The 20,690-nt window shown below is 36.9% G+C and overlaps 1 protein-coding gene across 3 annotated transcripts in view; it reads right to left on the bottom strand.

The window, feature by feature from the left end:
- Nucleotides 1-641: 641 nt before the first annotated feature.
- The window catches only part of RSF1 (remodeling and spacing factor 1), a 136,548-nt gene continuing 116,499 nt past the window's right edge, over nt 642-20,690 (bottom strand). For all 3 annotated transcript variants that reach the window (XM_014859668.3, XM_014859669.3, XM_044752289.2), the window contains 7 exons: nt 17,213-17,267; nt 15,833-15,942; nt 10,466-10,533; nt 8,870-9,077; nt 6,821-7,041; nt 4,346-4,534; nt 642-1,941 (listed from right to left, as the gene is read on the bottom strand). In XM_014859668.3, coding sequence (XP_014715154.1) covers nt 1,373-1,941; nt 4,346-4,534; nt 6,821-7,041; nt 8,870-9,077; nt 10,466-10,533; nt 15,833-15,942; nt 17,213-17,267 — 1,420 coding nt within the window. In that variant the 3' untranslated portion in view covers nt 642-1,372. The remainder of the gene's footprint in view (nt 1,942-4,345; nt 4,535-6,820; nt 7,042-8,869; nt 9,078-10,465; nt 10,534-15,832; nt 15,943-17,212; nt 17,268-20,690) is intronic.

Raw genomic sequence — 20,690 nt, 5'->3', positions numbered from 1 at the left:
TTTAGTTAGTTACAAACCCCTTTTTCTTGAAACAAAGGGTATCTTTCTTTAAAGTGTTGAGATGTTTGAAATGGATGTCATGCCTATTAAGCACACTGGCGGATCTCAATCAACTCTTTGTTGGTTGTGTGACTATTAATGAATTTTAATAGAAGTCTAATGGCCAAAGGCCAAAACTACATTCAAACCCTGCTAATATATCCAGGCAGATAGGAAATTCCAACACACACACATACACACACATATATACACACACACATGCTAAAACCCAACTAAAAACCTCCCAAAGGAACTGCTTTGTTTGTAGACTTCAATTTGAAGTAGATACTAAGGGCAAGAATAGACCAGTTAAAATTCACCTGAAAATCCTTTCCCCTTCTTCAAATGTGCTAAAATACCACTGTCAGCTTAGCATCTCTTCATGTAAGTTATGTATAGATGTATTTCTTTCAAAATGATATTTCAGATATTTAAATATTAAGTGGCCAGAAGACAAGTTACACAATCTGCAAAGTTTACAGTCCACCTGGGCCTTAAGAAAGACCATGCTCATGTCCCTAATAACTTTCCATGATGGTGTGTCAGAGGCCACCTCATCACCACTGCATAAAGCTGTTTGAAAAAACTTGTTGCTAGCACAATCTGGTTGTCAAAGCTTCACTATACATTTTACTGTACAAATGCTTTTCAGATGATTTTTTTTTTTTTAAACAAGAAACTCCGCTATAACAGAAACTTAAGTTAGAGTTTTTTATGATGGTACTTTCTCGGTCTCTTCTTTATTAAGTGTGGTAATCTCCAATAGTAAACAAGTTGATTTCATGAAAGCTGTTACTAAATGACTTAGGTATGATGTTATCTACAGTTCTCAAACAGTAACAATACAGACTTGAACTTTTAAACAGTCTGTTAATCATCATCTATGCCATGAATGTTTAAATATAATATATATTTAATATGAAAAAGCTAAAGCACAAGTGCTTTCTCCCACCCCTAATTCTGTTTTGGGCCCTCAGAGTCGGAATGCATTCTTATCCACCCTTTTTCACAAAGTCAGGAGAGCTCAGGAAATATAAAGTCAAAAATATACAAATCTTTGTTGTTATTATAATAAGATTTTTTTTCCATGAATGAAATTACCAAGGACCATGAACTTGGAAAAAAAAATCAAAAGGAATTTACAGCAATTATTTATCTTCAAAGTTCAAAACTGGTCACTTCACAGAAAGACTTCAGGGTTTGTTGAAATTTTTCTTCTAAAAAGTCATTCTGTAGTGGAGTTTTCTAGGAAAAATAAAACAGCTTTTAATAACTGGCCCGCTGGTGTGAGAGCTACCGTGGAATAAATTAGCACAAAAATGGAAAAAAAGTCTTATAACTGTTCACTGTTACAGACATAATCAACAAGGTCAGTCACTCTCAAAAGCTCATCTTCCTCCTCTTCTGGTGCCCCTGCCTCCTGCCCACCACTTGTCCCATTGGGGGCCAGGCTTGCACTGGCTGTACTGTTGTCCTTGGGGGTCTGAGGCTTCTCAGTTGTCTTGCCAATCAAGTTCTCAATGGCTTTGCCAGGACTCTGTCCATTGGTGGAAGGTAAGTCTACTAAGCTATAGTCCAATGGGCTGCCCACCTTGCCAACATTTTCAAAGTCCTCTTCTTCATCACTGTCTATCCGATAGGGCTTCTTGGTGCTCTCTTGTTCTGAGGGCAGGACCCTCGGGTGGCTGTCATGGGCAGGCTGATCTGCATCTCCATGAGCATTGTCACAACTTTCCTCGTCTGTCTCGATCCGGTGTAGCCGTTTTCTGGATGGTTTGCCTTCCTCTTCCTCCTCCTCATCTGCTTCTGAATACTCATCTGTGCTTCGACCCCGCTTTCGAACTGACCGCTTTGATTCTTTTGCTAGCTCATCATCTTCAGAGTTCTTGGACATATAGCTCTCTAGAATAAACAGCATATTTAAGCCATTGGCATAGGTAACCATAAACAGATTTCAGTAATTCCCCTTTTCTTCCCCTATTCACCCCCACACCCTGCTTTCAGACTTGCTTGTAGATAAATATTTCCCTTCAATAATTGGCCTGATTTCTCTCTCTTCTCAGTCCCATAATAATGTCCAATATGATTCATAGTGTACTTTTACCTATAATTTAGGAAAGAGCAGAACTGGATTTCTTGGAGAAGAAATCTGATGATCCTTAAATGAACATAGGTTGGTCAGAAACTAAGAAACCCCTTCTCACTAGCCCTCAAATTAATCATGTAAACACACTGATAAGGAAAGATGAGAACTGAGCACCCAAAGCCGGACATCTGAAACACTGAGCTCTCCATCCCATGTTATTAAATGTCTTCAAATGTTGTCTTCTCTTCCTTGTCTATACTTACTTCTAGGGGATCTCGCCTAGTCTCATGACTTTGCATACCATCTATATGCTATGCTGATGACTCTCATAGTTGTTTTAGACAACCTCTAAATTCCAGACTCATGTATTAAACTGCCTACTCAACATATACGCTTGGACTTCTAAAGAGGATCTCAAACCAAATATGTCCAGAACTGAGCTCCTAGAATTCCACCTCAAACTGCGCTGGTTCTGGTCTCCACCGTCTTAGTTATTGGGAACTCTATTCTTCCAATTGCTTAGTCATCCTTGATTCCTTTCTTTCTCCCATCTAACCCAATAATAAATCCTTTGGGTCTTCCTTCAAAATACATCCATAAGTTGACTGCTTTTCACCCCTTTACTGCAATTGCCCTAATCTTACCCACATCATCTTTCAACTAGCCTATTTCAATTGCTTCTCAACACTCCTAGATTCTGTCCTTGTCCCCGTCAATTTATTCATACCTCAGCTACCACAGGAAATTAAAACATAAATTAGATCATAGTCCTCCAATTATTTCTCATCTCACATAGAATAAAATCCAAAGTCTATACAGTGGCCTGCTGCATAGCCAATATAGTAGTCACGCATCACATCAGGCTATTTTAAATTTAAATTAATGTGAAAAAAATGGACATGGCTGTGTTCCAGTAATACTTGATTTAGAAAATCTTTATTTACACAAACAGGTAGGCTGTAGTTCGCTGACTACTGCTCTACCTGATGTGGCCCCTGCTGATCTCTCTGCTTCATCTCTGCTCTTCTTCCCCTCACTCACTCTCCTCCGACCCTTCTGGCCTCAATTCTGTTCCCTGAACATGCTAGGCACAAACTTGACTCAAGGCCATCTGTTGTTCCATCTGCCCGTATCACTCTTCTTTTAGATAACAGCATGATACACACCCAGCTTTTCTTTCAGGTCTTTACTCAGAAGCTGTCTTCTTAGTGAGACCTCCCTCTAGTCCTATCTGAAATTCCAGCTACTCTCCCAGCCCCCCCTTCTCCTTTATTTTTCCCCACAGCATTTATCTCCACTTATTTATCTTGTTTATTACCTCTCTCCCCTCAACTAAAATAAGATTTACATGAAGGAGTTACCTGTTTTTTGGCTATTTTGTTCACTTTTCTATTCTCACTGCCTAGGATAGTGACTAGTTCAACAAGTATTTGTTTTTAATTTTGAGAATTCTGAATTTTATGAATTTGTTTGTCTTTAATGACACATGAAGATAAATCCACACTCAAACAGATGTTCACCTCTCTTCTTTAGCCTCTCATATCCAAACATTTTTTTCCCCTTCTTTCCTGGCTTGGGCTCAAACTTAACTGACAAGGATCTATTAAAGCAAACAGATCATAACAAAGGAGAATTAAATATATAAAAAAGAAAGGGGGAATGTGAGGGTCAGAGTCATTTGAAATGAACTTGGGAAGAACTCTGGAATAACTACAAAGACTAAATGGATATCACAAATTCATATTTTAGAGCTCTTCCTGCACTTCTGGTATGGGGCAAAGCTAAAGGTATTAAGAAATAAAACAGTTACCAACTGAAGTTCACAGTCAAGGTGGAAACAGACAGTAGGCACCTTGGTCAGGAACTGTTCAGCTATTCATGGTATAGGAGGTTATTTCAAAATAATAAGGCCACGAATAATAAGGGAGTGGAAGAAATCTTGCTCAGATCACGACTTTCTGAGACTCTTCCAGTTTCAATGAAGAATTTAATTATTACAATGGAGAACTTATAAATTAGTACCTTATCAAGTATCATTTATTTAAACTACAAATAGTGACCAGGCATAAAATAATGGGTTTTGCCTCGAAGATATTACTGGTTATACTATCTAAGAATACTCTGTCCAAGAAATGGTACAGAATTATAATCCTGAGTTCACTTTATATCTTCTATTTCTGCCTTGTCCAAATTTCCATAAACGAGAGATCTATTCCTTACCTTCACTCTCTGAGCTGGAAAGCCTACGTTTGTGAACTCGTCTGATTTCTTTACCACGTCGTAAGCTCTTCTGTGAACCATCACTTTCTGAATCTTCTTTGTAGTTAATTTGTCTTTTCTGGTTCCTCCTTGACCGCCTTCGCCGAGTTTCTACAAAATCATCACTAAAATCATCGCTAAAATCACTTTCTGTAAAAAACATTTAAAATGAAGTCAAATACAAAATTTAAGTCTATTAAATAGAAATGCAGTTAGGTTATAAAACTGGAAAGCTACTGAGGAGAGTTCAGTCATAACAATTTTTAAATGAATGGTAACTTTTTTAAGTCTCTTATTTTCTTATCAAAAGTAAGAGTAAATCTGTGGGGGTCTTTACTGACAAACCTCACAAATGTATAGTATTAGCAGACAATCCTCAAGACTAAAAGATGTTTTCTATAATCCTCTTATTCAACCTAGAGCTACCCAGTCGGCTGCCACACCTGCCCTTCTTGGTGGATAGCTACTATTCTGCCTCACGACAATTTGCTGTTCTTATGTGTGCGGATGTACAGCTACAACCATAGCTTCACAATGTGCTGCAGAGGCTAAACTCCCTAACCACAGAAAAATGATGCGCCTCTTTCAAAGAAATAAGGAATCTGAGTTATATTTTTGGCTTTTTCCCATATGGAATTAAAATCTGCTAAATTTATCACACAGGGATAGTTAAACTCTCAATGCATAGCTAAATAGCACTGTTCTTACCATCTCTGATCAATAAACCAGAATCAGACTATGGCATTGTGTCGGTGCAGTTTTTTAGGAGTGCTAACAAATTCCACTGAATTATCACATCCAGCCTTCTTCTCTAATGGATTTCAAACATTTCAAAATGGCTAGATAGTTTGAAGGAGTCCCCACTGGCCAAATCTGGGAAAAACTGAGCCTAAATAGCGATGGAAACATACTGTATCCACTGACTAAAATAAGAAGCCACAAGTATATACTAATATAAAGAAATAAATATATGAGGGAGAAGGGAAAGCTCTTCTTTACAGAACACCAAGTAATAAATATAAAAGGAATGATGGAGTTAGAAAATCATCATGAATGCTAAAACTACTCGGTGAAACATCTAAGAAGGAAGAGCCTATTTACACAGTCTCAAAATATCTTCCTATAAATTACTTACTATTTACAAAGGGAAAAATAATGAAATAAAGAGATCTGGAGGATACTGTGATATTTCTGACAAAAATGTATAACTTGAATCTAATCACAAGGAAACAGAAAAATCCAAATTGAGGAACATTTTATAAAATAACCAGTGTGTATTCTTCGAAAATGTCAAGGTCAATAAAGACAAAATTTGAGGAAAACTCCAGATTAAAGGAGACTAAGGAGATATGAATAAATGCAATGTGTAATTCTGGATTGGATCTTGAACTAGGAAAAAAAATTGATACAAAGGACAATATTGGGACACCTGATAAAATCTGAATGTATACTGTTGACTAGATATGTTAAAATTTCTGATTTGGATAATTGTACTGTGATTATGGACAAGGAACAGGAAACTGTCCTTGTTCTGAGGAAATAATCACTGATCAAGGGGCATGATGTTTCTACTTACTCAGAAGGTATAGGAAAAAAGTCAAAACAAAAAACTGCAGAGGGGGCCAGCCCTGTGGCCAAGTGGTTAAGTGTGCACGTTCCACTTCAGCCGCCCAGGGTTTTGCTGGTTCAGATCCTGGGCGCAGACATGGCACCGCTCATCAGGCCATGCTAAGGCGGCATCCCACATGCCACAACTAGAAGGACCCACAACTAATAATATACAACTATGTACTGGGGGGCTTTGGGGAGAAAAAGGAAAAAATAAAATCTGTAAAAAAAAAAAATTGCAGAAGTCTGTCCAGAATCAGGGATATAATACTTCTGTCTGTGGCACTTCCTCAGTAAGATGACAGCTATCTATCTGCCAAGTCCATAAAGCATTCATATCTGTTCTTTTAGCTGCTGTGCCCCTCACTATTTATTCAGTTAATAGGGATAAGCATAAGCTACAAGAACTTCAACCACTGCTAATTTATAAAAACGAATGAATCACTGATCATGATCTTAATGTTAGAGATAACTGGTGATCCTTCTCTCTTCAATAGCTAGACATCTGAGAAAACTGTTCTCAGCTTACTGAGAATGATTCCCAAGAAACCCTATGAAGATAAAGTCTAGGCATGGAAACGACTGGCACCAAAACATGCATCACAATCCTAAATGAATTTGGTATAAAGTTAACCCATCTATGTGTTTCTATTTTCTTAGATATGCTGTCTGTGAAAAGATGAGTTACAAGTGAGTCATAGGAATAGAACTCAAAGTTTCACCAAAAAGCTTATATTACAATCGAATGGAATTTTATTTTAAGAAATCAACTCCAGAAGTCATAAGAATTTACTGAGTTAGTGTGATGTGGATGCAAATTATTTTTACCAGAGTCTCTACTATTGTCCTCAGACTCCTCCTCTTCATCATCATCGGAGTACTTTTTCTTTGGGGTCTTTCTCCGCAAACGCCTGCTTTGCCTCATTGGCCGGGAGGGATGTCGCCTCAGTCTTCGGCTACAGAAATCAGTGTCACTGTCATCGTTAGATGGTGGGTCTTCTTCACTTTCATCTGGGTTTTCATCAGATACAACAAACTCATCTTGAGATCTGTTCAAGAGAAACCAGATGAATCATGATGGTACACTTAAAATCAGGAAGCCATTTTTGAGAGTTCTGAGTTCAAATTCTAACGAGTCCAGTGAATCACTAAGTGATGTTTACTGTAAAATATCTGGATAATTGTTATCAATTTCCCTGTTTATAAAATGAAGAAATGTTTTGCCACTTATCCTCTTCTTAGGAGGAGTGATTAAGATGAAACAATGCTGATTTTTGTACATAAATTGCTTTCCTCTCTTGGGATGGCCTCCTTGTACCTTCAATTCAACATGTCCGAAAGCAAACTAATTATTTCCTAACCTACTCCTCTCTTCTGTTCCATAGCCTGGTATTGGGTACCATCACCCATCCAGTGTTTATCCTAAGTTCTCCCTTTTCATTTCTCACATCTAATCAACTACTAATTCCTCCTGAGTCTACTTCTTAAATATCTCAAACCTGACCCTCTTCTCTGTTCAGGCTCTCATCTCTTACCCTAAACTACTACAGCTTTTCCCCAAATAGTCTCTCTCATCTCTAGACTCATTTCTCCCTCAATATCCTCCACATGAATGCCAGGATGGAAATCTCCCTGAAACAAAAAACTTCTTACTAGTCCGCTGTTTAGAACTCTTCAATGGGTTTTCATCATCTTCAGGACAGAGTCCAAATTCCTATGTATGTCAAACAAAACACTGCATCCTCTGGTTCCTTTTTATCTCTTGGCCATATCTCCTGCAGGGCATTCTCTACTTCTTCCCCATATTCTTGCTATCCTAATACACCAGGAGTTTCCTAAATATTCCATGACCTTTCATACCTTGCTGGCTTTGACATGTGATTTCTCTGCTTAGAGAAATCTTCTAATTCTGCTTCTAATTCTTATTCTGCTTCTAATCCCAAACTCATCGATCTGCCATATTACTCATTCTTCAAATTTCAGATCAAGATTTCTTTCTTTTCTTTTTTAAAAGATTGGCACCTGAGCTAACAACTGTTTCCAATCTTCTTCTTTTCCTTTTTATTTTTTTGCTTTTTTTCCTCCCTAAATCCCCCCCAGTACATAGTTGTATATTTTAGTTGTAGGTCCTTCTAGTTGTGGCATGTCGGATGCCGCCTCAACATGGCCTGACGAGCAGTGCCATGTCCGCGTCCAGGATCCAAACTGGCAAAAACCCTGGGCCGCCGCAGTGGAGCGCACAGACTTAACCACTCAGCCACGGGGCCGGGCCCTCAAGATTTATTTCTATTCTGAGACTTTCCTTGACATCCCTGGACTGATCTGACTCTCTTCTGTACTCTAACTTATGCTTTGCCTATATTTTAGTAGCAATCATGCAGAATGACCTTTTTGTGGTTCATACGCTTGTTTTTTCCACTAACAATCTGAAAGGAGAAACTCTGAGGTATTGTTTCAATACCTGCTCTGCACGACAGCCTTTCCTGATCTTCCATACTGGATTACTTGCCTCAACCCCAACCTCTATGGGTCCCCAGAGAATAGTATCTAATTACTTTTACTTGTCAATTTCTCACATGGGCCTGAGAACTGCTCATGGACGTGGTGGCAGAAAGTGGCACAGAGATACACAGCAAATGAATGCTCGACTGTAGTTAATGAAATTTAAATACAAACAACCATAAACCTACTTTGTTTTAATCTAAAAACAAAAACCCTAAGATCAGTATTCTTGAATCTGTTTTAAATATCCTGAAAATAAAAAGAGGTTGTCTACGTGCATGAAGAATAAAAGCCCCATGACAGCATGGCCGTGCTTCTCTGCTAGCCGTACTTAAGCCTGTATAGAGGGAATGGGGTCTACTGCAGACTACGCACCCATCACTGATCTTGAATTCATCCTCACTCTCTTCTTCATCCAGGTTGCTGTCACTGTCCAGATCATTTAGTCGCCGGCGTTTCTTCCGGCGAGCAGCAGCTGCCCTTTGGGGTCGTTTATTTTCTTTTCTTTCTTCATCCAAAATAGTAGAGATGTCTTTCCCACGGTGACCTGTGATGGTGGAGATATCTTTTCCTCGGCCAACTCCTGAGTTCAGGGCAGGAGGTGAGGGGAAGAGAGGGAGGGAAGAAGAGAGAGAGACAACTGTACGTTTATTAAAAGCTTTTCTTTAATATCTAAAGACTAGTCTTATTCGTGCTTAACAGCTCTTCATTTGATTTCTTTATTTTCTTCCTACCAACATGCGGTATTTTCACAACTTCTGCTGACAGCGTTCTCATCAAGAGTTTCTGCATTCATCTGTCCTAAATAGAAGTTCACCATGTAGAGAACTTATAAAAAGTTTTTTGATATAATTCACATACCATAATATTCACCCTTTTATTTAGGTATTTTTTTTTTTGAGGAAGATTAGCCCTCAGCTAACTACTGCCAGTCTTCCTCTTTTTGCTGAGGAAGACTGGCCCTGAGCTAACATCTGTGCCCATCTTCCTCTACTTTTTATATGTGGGACGCCTGCCATAGCATGGCTTACCAGGTGGTGCCATGTCCACACCCGGGATCCGAACCGGCGAACCCTGGGCCACCCAAGCGGAACGTGTGAACTTAACCGCTGTGCCACCGGACGGGCCCCTATTCACCCTTTTATAGTGTATAACTCAGAGTTTTTAGTATAGTCACAAAGTTGTGCAACCATCACCACTAACTCCAGAAAATTTTCATCACCCCAAAAAGAAACCTCATACCTATTAGCAGTCACTCAAGAATCTCTTCTTGAAAGTTGTCTTTTAGACATGGCTTTAGAAAGAGGTCAATCCATTTAAAAAAAACAAACTGAGTTTATAGGACAGAAAAAGTGAGAATTCAGCAGCAAAGATGTAAATAAGGCACACATCTCTGGAAAAGCTAGTGACTTTTTCAGTTCCACTACAAACAGCCTACTTATTATTAATCCTTTCCAGAGTTTTCATAACTAAATGGAAACCACAATGCTCCTTACTGGCACACTGGTAATTCACTATATACCTCTTTAATTACCTTCAAATTCTTCCACTTTAATGTCAACTATTAAAGACTATGAAATTAATAAACTGATTTTTAAAAGGTTAATTTAAAGCAATCATTTAGATTCTGATTACCCATAATTTTTGAGACTTTGTAGCAGTAGTGATCTAAAAATAAAAAGACAATGGGAAAGTTTCACTTGGAGGCAGAAATAACTTTTTTTAATCGCTGAAGGAATATTTACATTTTATATTAGATCATAAAATGAAACTAATTTAAAAATAATTAGTAAGATCTGAGTCTATCCATTGACTCTGTGTCCACCAATTACTTTGAATATCAGACAGTTAACATCAGTAGTGATTGTGATACACACTGGGGAGAAGAAAATATGGTCACGGCTCGAATCAGGGCATTTTAGCTAACATATTGGCCGAGTACAGGAAGAAGAGAGAATGATAAACATATACCTCCTCCATCAGCTTCTTTAATATCATCTTCGATAGCTTCATCAATTGCTTCATCAAACTCATCGAATCTAAAATAGAGACAACAGTCACATTACGGCCTGTCCTGGCATCCGGTTGGAAGGGCTGCCTCTGAGGTAAGAAAGGTCTGAACATAAAACTGCTCTCCGCCACTTTGGGACTGTGTCACTTGGACTATATCACCTTGCTCCTGTTAACCTCAATTTCTTTTATTAAAATAAGGTTTTATAAATCAGTATCTAATTCATAAATTGTTGTTTTCCATTTTCAAAGATCACCTATACCAAGCACCAGTAAATATTTTTCTAAAGGGCCAGATAGTAAATATTCTAGGCTTTGTGACTGTACAGTCTCTGTTCTAACTACTCAACATAGCCCTTGTGGTGCAAAAGCGGCCACAGATAATACAAGACAATCACTGTGGCCATGTTCCAATGTAACTGTATTTATGGACTCTGTGATTGGAATTTCATGTAACTTTCCTCTTTTGGTTCTTTTTTTCAACCATAAATGCAGAAACCACCCCTAGGTCATGGGTGATGCAGAAACCGGCAGTGAGCTGGATTTGGGCCACAGGCCACAGTTTGCCACCCCCTAATTACACAAATCACATGGCAAAGCAAGTGGAACAAAATTAGTGTTCTGGAAATAATACTAAGTGTGAGGACTATATTATTGTTACTGAAGATTATATTGTTATTATTAGTGAAATTCATACACAGACAGTCAGAATTCTAGAACTAGGTACATGTACTTTTTCTCACAAGGGTTGTTTCTCACAGTTTAAAGGGCCAAGACTAGATGATTCCTAAGATTTCTTTACATAGAAAATTCCTCTCATTTTAGAGTTGAGGTGACCAAAAGGATAAAGTGACTTGTCTAAACCTATGCTAAATATGGTAATTACTAGCCATGTGTGGCTATTTATATTTAAATTAATTAAAATGAAAAATTCTCTTCCTCAGTAGCTCAAGTGCTCAACAGCCAAATACGACTACTGGCTACCATACTGGATAGCAAAGAAATGGAACATTTCCATAACCACAGTATGTTCTGCTGGACAGCTCTGGATTAAAGCCACACAGTGGATTAACAACAGAGTTAGGACTAACAGCCAAATATTTTGCACTTGAGCTGAGAAACTCATTATAGCTATGGACTTTCTCTGTAGGAAAACATACATATACTTACACAAACATAACATTTTGTAAATAATTTCAGAGGATTCACAAGTTTCAGGTCAAGAACTCTTCTTCTACAACATACCTTTTAATGGCTGTATAGTGACGCATCTTACGGATGTATCATAATTTAGTTAAAAGTCTTACTTCCAATTTTTTCAAAATTATAAACAATGCTATGAAAAAATTCCTAGAGCTCTACTTTAGCTTTTCCTGAAGATAAGTTCTAAGTAAAAATCTGTGCAGCCATTCGCCAGGCTAGAATAACAGATACAGATAATGCTAGATGCGAAGTTAAAAGAAAACAGTATTTCTCCCAAGGACATGATGCAGCTGTAAAGGGGCATAACAACCTATTTCTTTGAGTGACTACTATTTTCTTACTCACTGAGAAGCTTTGTTTTCTAAAAACAGAGACCATCAGAACCTTTGGACATAGGAAATTCTATCAGTAAGAATGAAACACCTCACTCTTGCCTGGAGGAGCTAAGTCACTTTCACCACAAATCAGCCTTGCTCTACATCACAGATGGAGAGTTCTGCATGGGGGTTGGACACAACACTCCACACATCTACTTTAACGTCATTGTCTTCAAGGAAACAGGACTCCCTGTGCACTATGCTTCCAGATCTGACAGTGACCCCTTTACAGAGCTCTGCTTTGCTTTCAGCCTTACTCTTCATTTGCTTCATTTAAATTTCATCTAAACTCTATCCTTCCTCAATATCTTATTCTAAAAACATTATTTTCTTGTCCTTTTAATTTTAATTTGATTACTGAGTAAAGCCAAACATTATTTTCATGTTTATTAGTCACTTTACTTTTTATTTTACAAGTACCCATTTGTGTCCTTCGCCCATTTTATCAGCCACTGTGTTCTTTTCTTACTGATTTGTAACAGCTTTTTATGTATTAAAGATTCTAACCTCATTGTCATATGTTGCAATTATTTCTATTCAAAGTGTATTCCCCCTTTAAACTTTGCTTATTTTTTTTTTAAGTTCTGAGAAAGGAAAATTGACATCTTGCCCTGCTACCACTATGAATGTCTGCCCATCGCACCTCTAGTCAGGCCCCCTCCCAAATAAACAAACAAAGTCACCTTGTCTAGTTCTAGTCTCTAAAATAAATGAAAACTTAATTTTCCTTAAGTAGTTGATTCCCTAACAAAAATGGCTTTATCCTCAAGTTTAGCAATGTTAATGTCTGAAGATATGCTACAGCTTTTGCAGACATCATGTGAAAAAACTAATGTATTTCCACCATGAAAAAAACTATAATCCCTGTAATTTTTTAAATTCATAAGCCATCCTTTGCAAAATTCCTTTGCAAGCACTTTCTTTTGTAGATGCTTTGTCTGTGTTTTTCTAAATTTTTATGTAATCAAATATCCTTTCCATTATTGTTTCTGTGTTTGGTGTTATGCTTAACAAGTTGCTCCTTACACTAAGATTACATTCCTTCCTTAAATCCTTTTGCAACACTAGGTAGGGTATAAATAAATGAATCACACCATACCTCTATGCTAAAAAACACAGTTTATCATAAGTTCCTATATTACTGTTACATAATTGCAGAGCTGAAGGCATTCATCTGGGTTAATCCACCATCACAGGCACGGCAACCAAGACCTAGGGAGACGGCCCACTTAAAGATACATGGCTAATGAGTGGCGCGGTGAGGACAATGCTCCCTCTAGTCAACTTTGATGTCATCCTCTCTGTTGGGAGCAATAAGAATCTGATAAACAATTATTAAATGAAAGTAGTGATGAAATCCTTTTTTGGGGGGTCCTTTTTCTGTGTTGATACATTATTAAGTATCTTTACATTTTACACTCACAACAGTCCAATTTCAGCCCACGTACAAAGTAAATTCTAGGTGTATTTAGAGCTTAAATATGAAGAGTAAAACTTAAAAAAATTAGAGAAAGCATTTGAAGGACTCTATTAATTCATCTCAGGTAAATTTCTTTAAAAAGCAAAAGAAGCAAAAATAATAAAGAAAAAGTGATGAGACATACAAATGCCCAAAAGCATATGAAAAGATACTCAGCATCACCAACCAACAGGGAAATGCAAGTCAAAATCATGAGATATCGCCTCACATCTGCTAGGATGGCCACCATCAAAAATACAAAAGCCAACAAGCGTTGGTGAGGATGTGGAGAACCCAGAAACCCTATACACTGCTGGTGGGAATGTAAAATGGCACAGCCGCCACAGAAAACAGCATGGAAGTTCCTCAAAAAAACAAAAATAGAACGACCATATCACCTAGCAATCCCACTTCTGGGTATATATCCAAGATGAAATGCTAATAATAACTCCAATTACATCAGGACTGAAAGACAATACAGTTCTGCTACAAAGCTCATTAACATAAATGCAAAGTTCTTTCAACATGACTGATATATTAGGAAATAAGTCAAGCATAACGTATATTTCATACTTTCTTATAAGTAATTTCAATTGTGAGAAACCCTAGGTAAATGCAGAAAATTGTGCCTAGCTGTGTAGGAATACACAAAACGCACACACCTCAAACACCTACCGGCTACCTCAGCTCATCAGGTGTGTTTATTATAAGCTAAAGCCATCTGCATCTGGTGTTACAAGCTTCTGGCTGATTTCAAATAACCGTCCTTCTACCACCATAAAATAATTTACAAACGGCAGCCCTCCTCACAATCACTTCCACAGGCAACCTTCAGGGCTTTTTTCAACATAGAATGTCGTATTTATTGTAGTACTTACGTTATTTCTTAACTATTTAACATGTCAAATAGTACTATCATTTTTATTAGATTCCTATCTTTTTTAAAAGAATGTGTCACTTATGAAGTTTTTGAGTGCGTAGCCCTAACTCCGTATTTCCCACCATCCACAGGTTTCTGTTGTGTGATTTTGCACAGCAGGGCTACTTTTAGGAAAGCACATGCTGGGATACAGCAGAACTGAGTTTACACCTGCACCTTCCATCAGCAGGCTTTGATGGAATTGGCTATAATGATTTTATATAAAATAGTACTTTTTAATTTTCAAAGTTTTTTTTAAAAAAAGAATATGATGGATACTGTTGCCACATATATTAAGGATTTTACTCTTACTGATCTTACTGCATTTTATTAAGTTTTAACAATAATAATAGCAGCAAACTACACATGGGGAACTCTCCCTTGATCACTGATGAAAAGTTTATAAACAAGAAGTAAGCTCAAAGTTCTATAAAATCGACTTTGTTTTTCATCTCCAGTTATCAAGTTACAAGACTGTTTTCGTGTTGTCTAAGTAGACCACAGATCAAACAATGATCTAAAGCAATTAAAATAAATTCATTATTTGAGTGAGACAGAGTGGTTTAGTGGAAAGAACACTGGACTAACAAACAATCAGAAGATAAGGTTTTAGTCTAGGTTTAGCTACTAACAGGGTGACCATGGAAAAATCTCTCTCTCTCTCTGGTATTTCTGACGGCAGATGGTAAACTAGATTGTATTTACTGATTCTTTCAATAGGCATTTATGGAACACTTACTATCTGCCAGCACTATGCCTGCTGTAAAGGACAGAAGGACACATAAAACAGACATGGTCCTTACCTTCTTGCTAATAGTCTAGTGGGGGAGAAAAATATTAATCAAATAATTAAAATCACAATCATTATAATTATGATAAGTGCTTTCAAGGAGAAGAATTGGTTGCTATGAAGGCATACAATAGAGGGATTTGATTAAGAAATGGGTGACAAGGTAAAATTGGGTGGGAAATTCTAAGCAGAGTAAACAGTATGTGCAAAGGGACCAAAAGAAGACAGCGTGGCTAATGCTTTGAGAGGAAAATGTGGCGACACGGAGCTGAAAAGCTCAGCACAAGGTCGACAACACAGTGCCTTGTGGGCCTCGTTAAAGGCATCGATCCTTATCCCAAGAATTATAGAAAACTGACAGTTTGTCAAGCAGAAGAAAATGATATAAGCAAATTTACATTTGGAAAAGATCATGTTGGCTGCTCTAAAATTCTGTGATTCTAAAGACAGTAGGTAAGATAAATATATACGACTGCTAATAATCACTGTGATGGGAAAAGCATACACTTGTGGGTTGTGTCGTGTAATTTAAAAAAACATTTACACTCTTTCATTGTAAACACTTCCACATATTTCATACCTATAACTTATACATTTCCGTGTTCTTGTTGACCTCCTTTCAAGCAAGTTTGCTTTTGATTTTTTTGAATCTTTTTTCTTTTCTTCATGATCTTCAGAAAAATCTGGCTCCTGGTTTAAAAATATGATAAATATATAGATTATTACAACAGAACAAAATTCCTGGGAACTAATAGGTTTCTAATGTCCATCTAGGCAGCCCATGTGAAAGGTTTGAAAAGTGAGATGATCCTTCTAAAATTGAACAACGATGGCAACATTAAGTATAGAAATTAAAAAGAATATTGGTGATCAGAGGATCAAACACTTCTGTATTAAAATTCTAAAGTTTCTGTGAGTTTATAATTACCTCTTTAAAAACAATCATGATGAAGTTTTTCCACTGATAAATATTTCAACAAGTAAGTAAATTTAACACATATATTTAATAGATATGCTGAATAAGTGAACTAACGGATTTGGAAAACAAAGGGGCATAATGCTGAAGGAAAATAACTAACCAAGGCAGGTTACTTGACCATGTGATTTAATTAAGCCCAAATGAAACTAAAAAAATTTCTTCATTTCAGATATGGTATATATACACAATGGAATGTTACTCAGCCCTAAAAAAGAATAAACTCGTCTCATTCACAACATGGATGGACCTTGAGGGTATTATGTTAAGTGAAATAAGCCAGATAGAGAAAGATAATCTGTGTATGACTCCACTCATAAGTGGAAGTTAAACATGTAGACAAAGAGAACAGAATAGTGGTTACCAGGGGAAAGAGGGGGTGGGGGGAGGGCACAAAGGGTGAAGGGGAGCCTCTACAACATGACTGACCAACAATAACATACAACTGAAATTTCACAACGTTGTAAACTATCATAACCTTAAGTAAAAAAAAAATTCTTCATTTCAAACGCAAATCATGTTACATGTACTTTCACTCTTGGGTATCCTTTTTACTTATAAATTAGACTACTAAATGCAAAACAGTGATATCCCATCAAAGAAACCAAACTGTAAGGACACAAATTGAAGTTTCTGATAACCACCAAAGCAGAAAATTACAAACAGAATCTCTCTATTCTTTAGTCACTTTACATAAAGAAGCTAAAAACAAATTACCCAATTTAGCGTAAAAAAAAAAAAGAACAGAAACCCCATAGGGGTGAGCTATAAATGTGGTTTGAATGTGATATTATATTTGGGGGCTTCACACACACAGTAATTTCAATCACGAGGGATTATGGGTGATTTAAGGTCCTAAATTTTCATATTTAATAAGATTGGTATACTATATATTTAAAACTACTGACATTACATAAAGTGGGCTAAATTTTAAAACAATTACGCCAGTCTCCTCTTTAAAAATACTACAAACGAAAAACTTACTTGTGGCGGAATGATGTTTTCAATACTGATACCCACATACACCAAGCGTTCTTTCCTTTAAGTGAAAAACAAACAAGCACACAAACAAGATAAGATTTGCTAAAAATAAAATTGTTATGAAAACACTAACACAGACAATACTAAAATCGCACTTTCATGGTAATAGCAGAGGCTAGGTCACAGACATGTTAGCTACCATCTGTAAAACTTAGAGTATGACTATCTGTGGAAGGCACAAAACTCTCTAAAAGTATGAAAACTGTAGCTTTACAAGCGACTTATACCGTTAAAATAAAACTTGTAACTGAAATAGACAAACTTCATGAACAGCCATGCCGAGACTCACTGATAAAGTGATTAGATGGAAAGCCACTATGGGTGGACAAACTAGATCTTTGTTATTACACATAGTAATATTGTATATGTGTATACACAGTTATAATCTCATGGTAATAAATATCACTATAAAAAAGAAGAACTCTACATAACAATCATATCAAGGACTCAGTGAATGATACTAAGACCATTCACTTCTTGTTTGCAGAGAAGGAAAAAAGCAATGCAGCCATATGGCTCTGTACTCTAGAGTGCTACAACAAAGATATCTTTAGAGCCAGTTAAGACTTTTCCAGGAAACGTGGATTTAGAACACTAATGACAGCTCCACAGGTTCATTTCAAAGAAATAAACCTTTGTTGATTTTAATTCAATAAATTTAACAGAACAAATTGCTATATACAACAGGTGCTTTCTCTGGTTCTCCGAAGGTTAACTCAATTCACCAAGTGCATGTATGTTGAACTGAATGGAAATATTAACCACTCTTCCTCCCTTAACTTGTGATGTCCCTGACAGAAGGACATTAATCATCCAGTACCTGGGGTCCTTTAGAATGCAGCCTTTACTGCCCCATAAACCCTTGACCCTACTAATAAACAAGAATCCTATGGTCTTTTTAGAGACAGGTTATGAAGCTATTAAATAACTGGCATGTAAGAAAATGATAGATATTTTAATCAAAACCTGATTTAAAAAACAGTATAGTTAATGAACTATAAACTAGGAAAAGCAAGAACAGTACTAGCTAAAATTAAAAGGGAAGGCTTCATTGATAACTCAGAACACGAGCTCTTATTAAATATGTTTGACATGTCTGTCCTTACACTAACTAAATTTATTGTGATATCAGTTTCCTCTTTCATATCTCAAAATCTCTGCTTTCACTTGTATTTTTCTCCTCAACTTAGTTGAAAAAACACTTAGTCATGTTCACCATATTAGATCATGATTTGTATCAGGCTTGGGAATCCAAAAGTAAATAAGACATGGTTTTTGCCCTCACAATTATTTAACAACTGACTGTAGTCCATAATGAACAGGTATAATGGAGACATGAAAAAGGAACAGATTTTGTCTGAAGAGGTGAGAAATTTAGGAAGGCTTTAAATAGATGCTAACATGTGAGTAGAATCTTGAAGGTAGGTAGGATTTCTCATCACAGCGTTCTCTTGCTCAGTAATGTTATGGAAAGATACATCTTCCATTCCATCTTACCACTTAGCTCAATGAGCATATTGGGCCCAGGCCTTATCATTACCAATAACCACACCCCTTCTAAAAGTTCAATTTCAGGCATCCTATTCTCTGACTTCTACCGGCTCACTTTCCAGCTCACTCCCTCTGGTACACTGATTTCAACAATTCTCTGACTCCGGTGGGACCTCTATCCATTGATCCTACCCTCTTTTTACTGTCCATCACTCCCTTCATATCCTTACTTTCCCCCTTACCTGGCTTAGACTCCACGGTCCATCATTATAAATATTCCTTTGCATACACTTTCAAATTCCTTGTCTCTTTCTCTCCTTCCCTCTGTTATATTACCTGGAAAATTCCAACCCTGATTAAATCCAACTCTCTGCTAGCAAAGCACTTGTAATAGTATTCTGGAAGTACAGAGCTATTTGAATTCCCAAATAATTTCTGGCATCACGTTCTGGAAGTGACGTTTACAAATCACTTGGACGGACTTCTGAAATATCAGATTTCACAGAGCATCACAGCTCCAGCTCTGTAGATAGTTGCTGGCTAGTCACTAATTACTCAATGACACATCCTACTTTTCCACCATACTGTAGAGCCTTTTAAGGTAGAGACCACAAAACAAACTTAATGCTGATTACATTGCAAATGTTGGTTAAATGTTGAATAAATGCACAAGGGGAAAAATGCTCATGTTCTATGACAGAGTAAGCAAGGCTCTAACCTGTCAGGATGAGTGCTAGAGAAATTATTTCACAGATTTAAAAAAGGATGAATAAAAATGCTCACTTTTAAAAGCAGATGAAACCACCTGGAATTTACAGTTAATATATTATTTATTTTAGAAATATATATATTTTGCTGTTTAGAGCTCCTAAGATTCATGCATATACACGTATAACAGGAGCTATAAATAATCAAAGCTTTGTTAACCAGATTACTGGGGAGAATTAACAAATAGCAGCTACATTTCAGTTTAACTGGTCTTGTGCCAGATTTGTCCCCCTATAATGATAACTCTGTTCTTCTTCCTGTGATTCAATCTCATATAAGATTTAGTGTATGATCTAAAGCCACAACTACAGATGTCCTCTTAAAGGATGACATGTAGGTAAAGAGCATTGTCAAGAACAGAAGAGAAATCAAATGAACTACTAAATGGGAGACCAGCAGTGTGAACAAATGTTGTGGCACATTTTAACATAAATTTCTAAAATTTAAAATATTTCTTAATTGCAGCAGCATATCCTAAAGCATGTGAGGCAATAGTCAAAAAATTCTTATCAGCCTTTCCACATATAAAAAGTCTAAGCATCAAAGGCCTCCAAAGAACAAGCAGACACACAGTGCTGCGTCAGATCAGCTTCAGAACATGAGAACACTGCTCTTTTCTCAGAAGGGCAGGCAGATTTCAGAAAGACAGGCAAAGGAAAGTCTAATAGTTAGTTCTGATTTCATTTGTAGCATCCTTAGTTGGATGTTTTCCAGTGTCAAAAATAAAAACAGGAGCAACTTTGCAGATCAAAATAGTCCTAATAATTTTATATAGGACTATCAGAGTTTGTAAATACAAAGGTATTTATATTTAGACAATCGATTTTAAAAAACTAAGTATTTTTATCTCCTACTCAACTTTAGAGATTAAGTTTGCCTTTAAACTAAGTAGAATCCATTACTAGCCAGAGAGTTCAAACCGAATAGCAAAGAAAACAACAGAATTTGGAGGCTTAACCCATTTTTAAGGTTCACCTTTGCACAGAGTGAAGTCAGCAGATGATAGAAGCAACTGACTGCCTTAAGTCAAGCTAAATTTTCAGGGGAAGACTATCTGACAGCTGGTGAAAGTTAAAGGAGCAGCAAAGTAAAGTAAAAAGACCAATCAGGAGAGACTGCTTAGATTTTCTCATACTATGTACAAATGGGCACCAAGTCCCTG

This window comes from Equus asinus, chromosome 20, assembly GCF_041296235.1.
Source record: "Equus asinus isolate D_3611 breed Donkey chromosome 20, EquAss-T2T_v2, whole genome shotgun sequence".
Taxonomy (NCBI): Eukaryota; Metazoa; Chordata; class Mammalia; order Perissodactyla; family Equidae; genus Equus; species Equus asinus.
This window is presented reverse-complemented; position numbering and strand designations above follow the sequence as displayed.